General features: G+C 39.1%; 1 protein-coding gene across 1 annotated transcript; it reads left to right on the forward strand.

Moving 5' to 3' along the window:
* Positions 1–4,224: 4,224 nt before the first annotated feature.
* Positions 4,225–8,667, forward strand: IFNG (interferon gamma). The gene is made up of 4 exons (XM_061367982.1): positions 4,225–4,519; positions 6,434–6,502; positions 6,852–7,031; positions 7,740–8,667. The coding sequence occupies exons 1-4, from the start codon at positions 4,397–4,399 to the stop codon at positions 7,863–7,865; spliced, it is 498 nt and encodes a 165-aa protein (XP_061223966.1). The 5' UTR covers positions 4,225–4,396; the 3' UTR covers positions 7,866–8,667.
* Positions 8,668–10,398: the final 1,731 nt, after the last annotated feature.

Consider the following 10,398-nt stretch of genomic DNA (forward strand, 5'->3'; position numbering starts at 1 on the left):
TATCCTCCACGATGTGTAGCACTGAGGAAACATCCATATATGTAGAAGAGTGATCATGAAGTCTGATTATCAAGACGTCTACTTTGCAGATAGTAGTAGCTCGAATAAGAACTTTTAGTAATCACATAGCACTGGTACAATGCATACATGCTAACTCTAATCACGCACCTAATGACCCTCCACAGCACTGTGAAGCAGGAAGCGAAGAAATTATTTCTGCAGCTTATAGGAAAGGGAGGCTAAAAGATAAAGTGTGGTGTAAGTTCAGAATGACAAGTCAAAGAGGGTTTTCCAACTCTGAGCTGCTTTCCTTGTGCAGTGTTAATAGAGGAAGCCACTGAGTTTTAGAGAAACGAAAGTCTGGCAGAGATCTGCTAGGCTGGTAAGGGCAGTTCCTTACTAACCACTCATCCAGCATGCTGAAGAGTATGCATAGAACAAAAAATGAAAGGGAAAAACCTTTAATCAGTGGTCATAGTGAAATATGACATGACTTTGTAGGGACATCATTGGGTAATTGGTGTAAGGTGTTGTGTGAACAGAAAGGTGTGAAACCTCTGCTTTGCATGAAGAGTCAGATGACTTCCAGGCAGCAAAATGAAAAAAGATGCCTTGGTTTCATTTCCTACTGTTTGGAAGAGATGACAGTCCAGCTGTGACTATGGAGCCACACAGAAGGACCACTCCAATTTAATGCAACACAAGACTTTTCAATTATATTCTGGCATCTCTTTCAGCTAGATTAGGGCTAGTGCTCAGACAAAGAGCTTTTGTTAAGTGATGATTAAGTTCAGTCCCCTCCAGCATGCACTCGATAGATACCTACTAAGGAACACGTGTAAAAATTTCATGTTCTTTGTCCCTTGGCTCTATCTAGTAAAGAGTAGATATTTGCAGGATACTCCCTATTTTGTTTGTAACCATGTTGATGTTCAGGAAAGGCAGCGCAGAGGAGCCATCTCAATCTGAGCCTTCCTCAGAAGCTGACCATGATTCTCGGACAACAAGACATACACTAGACAATGGGGATCTGTTTCATCAGTTTCTGGTGGAATGGGAAGCAGAACAGGACTGGGAGGTGCACAGGACCCCAGGGACTGAAGGACCCTCATGTTCTGACCATCTGCTGTAGACTGTTGTCTAGGATCAAAACAATTTGAAGAGAGATGATGTTATGTGTCAGTAGAAGAGAACATGAAATGAGCATGTCAGCTTTAATATGGTGTTACTTATTCAAGTGTAAAGATTTGGAAAAGGAATTCTATATTTCTGTATTAGAACACATTTCTGTCCAGCTAATGATTTACCACAGAACATTCAACCCTTTGTGTGAGAATTTGAATGTAGATGAGTAGAAGGCCTTAACCTAGCCTCCATAGACAGAAAAAGGTATCTGGAAGTCAAACCTACACTCAGAAGATAGCATGACAGAAACACGCATCATGGCTTTCTTCTTCTTTACTCTTTGCTTTATTTCCTGACTCGGTCTTTATGAAGACTTTATGAAGAGTCCCTGTCTGTGTTCCTAGATTTGCCTTGTCTAGATGCTAAATGATCATAAACTATCCCATTGCTCTGTGCTGCCATTTTCTTACCTGCAAATTTGTTCACTTGACAGTGGCCTCATCTGAAATGTGGGGAGATCGAGTGATAAAATTGTCTACATAAGCCCCCAAAACTTTAACTAGTATCTATAAAAGTTGAATTTGGAAAATCTTTTCTTTCTGATATTTCATCCTGCTGTTATGCTTAAAAGTTTAGTAGTAATAAAAGGCCAAATGTTGTGAATATATCTGATAGGTTTAGCAAGGCTGTTTAATCCAGTTCATTCACTTGGAATGAACAGTTCTCTGCAGAACTGACTTAATCTTTCAACTGGTGAAACTGTATCTTCTTCCTGGCTGGATAATTGCAGCAATTAGTTGTGTCCAGCTGTGTGAAGATTTGTCCTCAACATGTTAAGAAGACTGAGCTGCTTGAGTAAATAATCTCTCTCAAACTCCTTACTTGCAGCTCTTCTTTGCACAATCTCTGGTAACCTTCTTTGCACAATCTCTGGTAACTCAACAGGAAAGCACTGCTCAAGTTGGAACCTGTAATGGCAAAAACTGGGCTTGATGACCCAGTTCCTTTTTCAGCTTTATGTTTCTGACAGCATAAAGAGTGCCATATGTAACAAGAATAATTTTCCTTCTACTTCTTGACACTTCTCCTTCCTTTGCCAAAGGATCACTCCATAGACTCATGGCCAGTCGATGTGCCTCAGTAGGTGTCTCCCCACCTTGTAAAATATGCTTAATTTTACTATATGTATAAAACTACATTTAGCTGTGCCACAGCATGCCATTTGCCTGTGCCTGTCTTGCAAAGCAATCCAGATGTTTTAACATTATCAATAGGTTTGTTCAGAGTGCTGTCATTTGTGAGTCCAATTTGAATCTCAGTGGGACTTCCATTTTGTCATCATCCCTAGAGGCATTTAAAAGATGTGTAGATATGGCTTTTAGGAACATGGTTTAATGGTGAACTCAGTAGTATTAATGGTTGGGCTCAATGATCTTAAAGGTCTTTTCCAACATAAATGATGCTGTGATTCTATGATTGTAATCATAGAAACATAGAATCAGAATGGTTTGGGTTCAAAGAAACCTTTGAAAATTGTCTAGTCCAACACTTCTACCATAAAGAGGCATGATAACATTTTTTTTACAGTTCTTTGAGGCATCCTTGAATAGCATTATCCCCTTACCTCCATGTAAACACGTCCAGCAATCAAGTTATTGCTTAACCAATTTTAATTTATTGAACTAAAACCAAAATAGGCATTGCATACTGCTACTACCCCAAGCACATTACAGGCCTAAATTTTTTGCAGTACTGCACTTGTTGTGAGATTTGTAATCTCTCTACACTGCTATTCCCAGGGAGTTTTAGCATACAGGTTTCGGGCCTGCCGTTGCTGGTGAAATTTGGTTCTTGTCTTTGCAAAATGGAAATTCCCTGTTTGCAATGGTGGCAGTAGGCTAATCTATTCCACAGATGGAGGTCCTCTTTAAAGCTGCAGATAGTAAAAATGCTTGATGGTGTTACTGGTTATTGGCTGAGATTGGAGGTGCTACTGAGGAAGGGGTCAGCTTCTTGCCAGGAACCAGAAGAGTCATTTGGGGCTGTGCTAGAGGGCTTAAATCATACCTGTTGGGGCCAGTTTAATTTTCAGCTTTTTCTGATTAGCTACAGTCATCCTCCACTGCAGTCTGTGTGAACTGTGCCTGTGCCCTCTTCCTGAACCTCTCTTCTTTTTCCTTATGGACTCCTTTGTTTCCCTTGAAGGCTCCTGCCTACCATGCAATCATATACTATGTTGTAGACTTACTCTGATTTCTTCATAAGACTCTATGCAGTAAGTTCTTTACCATGATAACAATCAAATCAGGGTTCAGTTCCTATACAAAACCCCTTTGCCTAGCTATCTTCAATACTTTTTTTTTTTTTTCAGGGGTCTATATGTACCTGGAGACGATGCGTTATATCTCCTTCAAACGGGCTTCTTTTTTCATCCATGCCTTTCTGTTTCCATCTTCTACACACAAAAGTGGAAATTAATGGATAAATGGGGAACTTAATTATAGCCAAGTAGAAATTAGTGTCTTTAATACTTAAATACATTGCAGATAGTAGACAACCACAAAGGAGTTTAATATGATGCATCATTGCATCCATGCTGGAACCTCATTTTCAGTTATCCTATTCTGAATTTGGTGGAAGAATGAGTAAGTGGCAGAAATGTACTTTACACTATGGAAAGAATGCAAATAGTGTTTCACAAAAGGACAGCAGTAGGGAGAGCATTTAGATCTGTAAGTGACTCTGAATAATGCCAAGGTAATCTCAGTGGTTACTTTAAAAGAATACCAGAAATGAGTTGACTGTTATACTGACCCTTTAACCACATGAATATGATTTTTATCTGATAGGGTGTAAGAATATGCTTGAGCCGCAATGTATACTCCTCAGTCAGTACCATAATTTCCCCCTTTTCCTCAGCCATGTGTAAAAGAAACTTCAGAATCTGCCACGTACCAATGTTACCTTTGATGAACCACTGAAAATTTTTCCAGGACCATACTTTCAGAAAGAAGCTTTCGAGGGATTCCCTTGATTAGCCAAAACCAAAGGGTTCTTATCTAACACTATCTTGTCTAAATATACACAGCCTATGATGACGAACTAAAAAATTTCAAGACCAGGTATAAATACCACTGAGAGGCAGATGAAGTTCATTCATCTACTTTCTTCTAATAGAAGACTGTACTATTAGAAATTGAAGCTCACTGCTCTTAGAACTGACATCTTCCAGAACTTATCTGAGCATTTTAACTGAGCCATCACCAAGAAAATGACTTGCCAGACCTACAGTTTATTTGCTCTGTCTGTCATCATGATTTATTTTGGACGTTTTGGAAATAGCTCAATTCTTGCTCACCTTCAAAATGATATAGACCAACTGAAAGCTGACTTTGTAAGTATGGTACTCTACTGCATTTATCTTCTCCTTGTGCTTTAGATATAGTCCAGCATTGAGCACTGCTTGACATACTCAATGTGTACCAATAGAGGGTAATCATAGAACAAACCTTCTACTTTACCTTTTTTTAAACAAGAATATGCACAATTTATTTGGCTTTGCGAACCTCATTCACTAACATGATATAATTTTTCAATAGTTATAGTAAATAATAGTAGTTTGCATTTATTTCAGGGGCATTCCTCCTTTCACAAGAGCTTCTACTAGCTCTATGAAGCCTTTGATTACATGGAATGTTTCATAACAAGAAATGTTTATGCTACTTATGATGAATGATTTAATCTTGATTCAGTTCTGAACAGATACAGGTTACAGACACTTTCTAAGTTTTAGGTTATTAATGTTAATGGGGGATTTAGTAATAGTTAGCAATATAAACAAAATGGAGAAGACCTTTTGCTTGAACAAATGCATCAGATACTTACAACTAGTAGTAGTGTCCTGCCTAAAGGTGGTTCCTGCTGCTTATTCTTTTGCATCCTGCAGCCATTCTGTTTACATATCTATGACTGTTACCTGGCACAGGAGTGTTATCTGGTATTGTATTACTTCTTTTCATTTTGATAACTTGATAACTGTAATGTTAACTCGCCTGTCTCATCTAGGAGGCATTAAAGTACTTCACAATTGACTTCAGCTGGGATTAGTCATAGAGATAACAGATTCATAACAGTAACTTCTAATTAACAGCTTTTATTCTCAATATTTTTTTCTTTAAATGCATGAAACCAATTGCAAGAGTTTGCTCCTGTTTTCAGCTATCATTTTGTCAGAATTTCGTGCATATAAAAGTTAAAATTTAGTTGTCAAAGAATCATCCTGAAGTATCACAAGAAGAAGCCTAGTGTGATGCTTCAGTGTTTGCAGAGGGATAGCAAACTGGCTGTAAAACCGGCATTAAATCTTAAATTTGTCATTAGCACAGATCAGAGAGATTCTCACTAGAATATATATAACTCTATCGGAGACATCCTGAGCTGTGGTGAGCTTCTTGCACTGACATGAAAAATTCTGGTCCACAGCAGGTGCTCCCCACATTTCAGAAGAACAGCAAAACAAAGTCTGGTGGTAAGCTCAGCATGGGGAGCCAATCAGCCTATGAGGTTTCTGTCACTCTGCAAGTTTTCCCTTTGCACCCACTGTATTTAAATTACCAACCAGATGAGAAAGGAAATAGTGACTGTTGTATACAAAAAGAAAAAAAAAAGAGAAAAGGAAATGATTCAGTTTACCTCTCCTTGGTAGGAGAATTGTATTGCTCTTTGTTTCCTAGAATATGCCACTGTGCATGGCTAACATCTGAGGGTTAACCTCTGTCCCTGTGAACCTCTCAGTATCCCACTAACCTTGTATATCCCCATACCTGTGGGCTACTGGGCTATTCTCCAGTTTCACAAACTGTAGTTTTATGGTAAAATTAGTTTGTTCTTGTTCCAGATGAGATTTATTAAGCCTGGCTAAATTCAAGTGCACAGACCACATACTGGTGGACTTTGATTTAAAACATGCCAAAATCAGATCTGACAATTTGCTAGTCAGTTACTAAGCTTCTGAACTTTGATATTCAGCTGTCAATACCACAACTTGCAAGGAGTATTTGATAAAATAGAGCTAAAGGTCTTTATCATAGCAGGAGAAGACTTTGAAAAACAGCCTAATGCTATTTCTGGTACTGGGCAGTCATACAATGCAATTTGGTGCTTATAAAATTGAAAACATTGTAACAGCAATAGCCCAGTGGTGCAAAAATCATGTCTCTGTTTTTTACTGCCCATTTGAATAGAGAACACAATTTTGCCTTGTAATAAGTATTGTTTGTATAACAGATATGTTTGTTCTTTGTTGCAGAACTCAAGCCATTCAGATGTAGCTGATGGTGGACCTATTTTTACAGAGAAACTGATAAACTGGACAGAGGTGAGTTAGAACCAGATACAAGAAAGCATCTTGAGCACTTTGTAGGGCACTTTTGGTACAAGGCAGCTCCCAGAGCCGGTGTAACCAGCTAGGGAAGGACAAAGATGAGCAGAGGTTGCTTCAGTATCTCTGAAATGACAAAACAATCATAAAAATATTTCCCATAAGGACCAAGGTGCTTTGTATTGCACCATGAACCAATCCTGAGGTACCGCCAAGCCCAGGACACGAGCTGCAACATCTTATCCTGTCTTAAATGACAGTAAGAACCTCTGTGTTCTGCATTTAGCTTTGCTTTCCTGCTGATGGGCACTCATAGACCTTTCTTTCTGACTGTATTTTTCAACAGAGAAATGAAAAAAGAATCATCCTGAGCCAGATTGTTTCCATGTACCTGGAAATGCTTGAAAACACTGACAAGTCAAAGGCGCACATCAGGCACATATCTGAGGAACTCTATACTCTGAAAAACAGCCTTCCTGATGGCTTGAAGAAGCTGAAAGACCTCAAGGACCTGGCAAATCTTCAGGTAAGGCTCTTCCTCTGCCTTCAAGACTCATGATGCTATAATTTCCATCTGATATTTGAGTGTGAGTCAAGCCAATAATGCTTTATAACCCATTGGGTAATCCCCGTCTAGCTGAGTTCACACTGGAAAACCTGTTGTTTCCAGCTGCAGGGGCTGCTGCGGGTCTGCGGTGTGGGGTGTCAGCATGGGGGCTGCTGTTCTGAGTCTTGCTAGAGTCTGGCACAGAGGTGCTGACAGCGCTGCCATGTCATCTGCCTACCAGAGCTGCCACTGACACAGCCATTTGTGGGTTAGAAATGGGTGAGGGAGTTGTGCCTGGCTATGACACACCTCCGCATGCCTTGGAGTCACTTGGCTTACTGAACAATTGCCGATGGCATGAGCTACTGATGTCTGCAGAGGTCTGCAGCCAATACCCTGGTGGAGTTAGCTGCTTGAGTGGGTATATGCCATCACAACAACTGCAGGGTAGCTCGGTTTTACAGAATATGGATGGTCTGTAGCATGTCGCGTAGTAGTGCAGAAAGTGGAAAACAAAACTTTGTGACAATGTGGGTGTTTGTTGTAGGAATTAGGGAATGGTTTAACTGGTAACTGCAGATGTTCATCTAGTTTATCCTGGCAGCAGTGTAGCCTGTACATTGTGGTCAGTAAATAATTATAGCTCTCAGCATGACCTTCCTTCTGTTTGTTTCTTATTTATAATAGATGAGTGACTTGAAAATCCAACGTAAAGCTGTGCATGAGCTGTTCAGTGTCCTGCAGAAACTTGTGGAGACTCCAACTTCTCTCAAAAGGAAAAGGAGTCAGTCTCAGAGGAGGTGCAAATGCTAATGACATTATACGGCATTTTGTACAGTTATTGTGCAAATATTGTTATGATGCACATTTTTAATTTCAATCTTTTAACTGAATTTTTATACATCTATTTATTAATATTTAAGTATTTTAAATAATTATTTATAACAAAATACCAAAGTATTTATACCTCCTACTACTATCTAAGAAATGACTTCGTCTTAAAATTCTGTCTGTTATATGTTTGTTGACCTGAAAATACAGAATGGGGCAATGTTTATTCAGTTTCCATCTGGAAATCCTGAAATGACATGATACAGTACCCAGCTTTCCATCTGGTGCTGTCTTGAGAGAGGGATGTTATAAAATTAGTCTCACCATTCATCCATTTGTCATGAAGATGCAAGCACCAATATGGGGAAGTTCCTGTACTCATGAAAATATATCTGCTTACTTCTAAGCATATCTAAATTCAAATCAAGCAGGTAGACATGCTTAAAGTTAAGCAAATGCTCGTGCACTTTTCTGAACTAGGGGATTGATGATTAATTTGTGACAACTATGCACTGAAGTTCCCAAGAGGCCAGGCTAGTTAGCAGCTCCAGGAAATGTGACTAATTCTATTGCACTTACTTAGCTAGAACTCACTCATTTTGACAAGTTCTGTATTCTTTTGTACTGAATTGTTTAAATGTGTCTGATGTCGTTTTATTTATTTGGAGGTAGTAGTATGGAAGTTTTTATTTCAAGGACTATATTTTTGTACTGGAATAGTATTTAAACCTTCGGATTTCTCAATGGAAAATTTTTGATCTTTGGATATTAAATAAAAAAAAAAATTGAAGAGTGCTTGCATGTTTATTCACCAGAATCTCTGTGCAAGGTGAACTGCTAACCTTGCTTTATGTTGTCATAGAAGATAGCCCTGCCGAGATATATAAGCCATATTTTGTCTCCTCCTGCCTGCCCAAGATTTGGGAATGAACAATGTTTTCAAAGAAATTTGGCAGAAGCGTGTAAAATTCCCAGGCTTTTAAAATTCTGCTTGTATCTGCATGAGGAAGTATAATTTTGCCTATAAGAAGGATTTGACCATTTAAAATTTGTTGTTACTATGATTTAAAATAAAATGCACTTTTCATTTCCTCTGCAAGTCAAAGTTATGGAGCCTAGATTGAGGTCAGCTCATCTTCTAGACTCTCTGTGAGTGGTACAAGCTGGAGGCCTGCGGCTGCTTGGGCCTTGGCCAGTATCAAAGGCTTGGGTTTGGGCTTGGGACTGGGGAGGTGAGTTGGTGGGGCTTCCTAATTCTCCGGTCCTCAGGGGTTTACTAAACAATTATCCGGGTCAGACTGGTTGGTCTGACTGAGAATGGGGTAGATTTTCCTTGGTATTCCTGACAATATAGGACCTCCAACTCCCCCCGAACTTGAGCTGAATCAATACATTCCAGAAATACCATCCTACAGAGCCCAAAGTTTAGTCGTAATTGCTATAATAAGCCTAAGGAGTTTAGCTGTAATTGTTGCAGCTCTTCCTACTCTTATGGGTTCAGCTGTCTCCTCGGTGTAAAATACCTTCTCTCATATCCTCATTTTACAGTCATAACAAAGTGACTCAGTAATACTGGAGACTTGAAGTGATTTGGAAGGAAACAGCTGTTCTTGTTTGTACTCATCAGAGACATGCATATGCATGTGAGATGCAAGTGAAATAATGCTGTTCCAGGACTAAGCATGACAAGCCTCTGTATGTATTTAACATAGACAATGTGTCTCTGTGTGCGTGCTGTTTCATGAGGTATTAGTTAAATAAGAGACAAGCTGTCTTCCTGGGAAGTGAAGCCAGCTATAGCAACTTCTATAGAAAAAAATAAATGAAAAAAAAAAAAGAAAAAAAGAAAAAGGAAGAAGAAAGAAAAGGAAAATGGGAAGAGAAAGGAGAAAAGAGAAGAGAAAAATTAAATTAACACTCTTTTTTTTTGTTTTTCTTTTAACTTAAAGCCAGGACTGGTTAGGAGCTACTTCATTAGATTATAAATTGTAAAGCCTACAGTCCTTCCTCACCTTGCCACAGAAAAGCAATTAAAGACATTGCTATACACCCAGCAGGAATAATATTTACTCATCCATCTTAAGCCTGGTTGCATGTACCTAACCCTGTGCCATTTTCTGTGCTGTGCTCTCACATGCATTCATTCTGTTACCTCATCAAATCTGTCTCAAAACAGCAAGAGTACTGGGGAGGCATTATTGCTTAGTCACATAATTTCCCAGGTTCTTCTCATCCTGGTTCTAGGCAGAGAATTAGGGCAGAAATGAACAGCCAAGAGATTGAGTAGCAGCTAGCACTGCTGACAGAATGTATTTGTACACTCTGATTTGAGTAGTTTGGTGGCTTGGGTTTTGTTTGTTGGTATCTGTTTCGGTTTTGGTTAGGTTTGTTTTGGGGTTTTTTTTTTCCCTACTTTCCTGCCCTCCTCCCCCCTAAGTATCCTTATTTCAACTAGAAATTCTTAAAGCATCTTTAAGCCTTTCATGTTAAACCTGACATCATTGCAGATTAACCA

Source organism: Neopsephotus bourkii, unplaced genomic scaffold (genome assembly GCF_033783945.1).
Source record: "Neopsephotus bourkii isolate Nb327-2 ecotype Australia unplaced genomic scaffold, CSIRO-AGI_Nbou_v1 NB_1423, whole genome shotgun sequence".
Lineage (NCBI taxonomy): Eukaryota > Metazoa > Chordata > Aves > Psittaciformes > Psittacidae > Neopsephotus > Neopsephotus bourkii.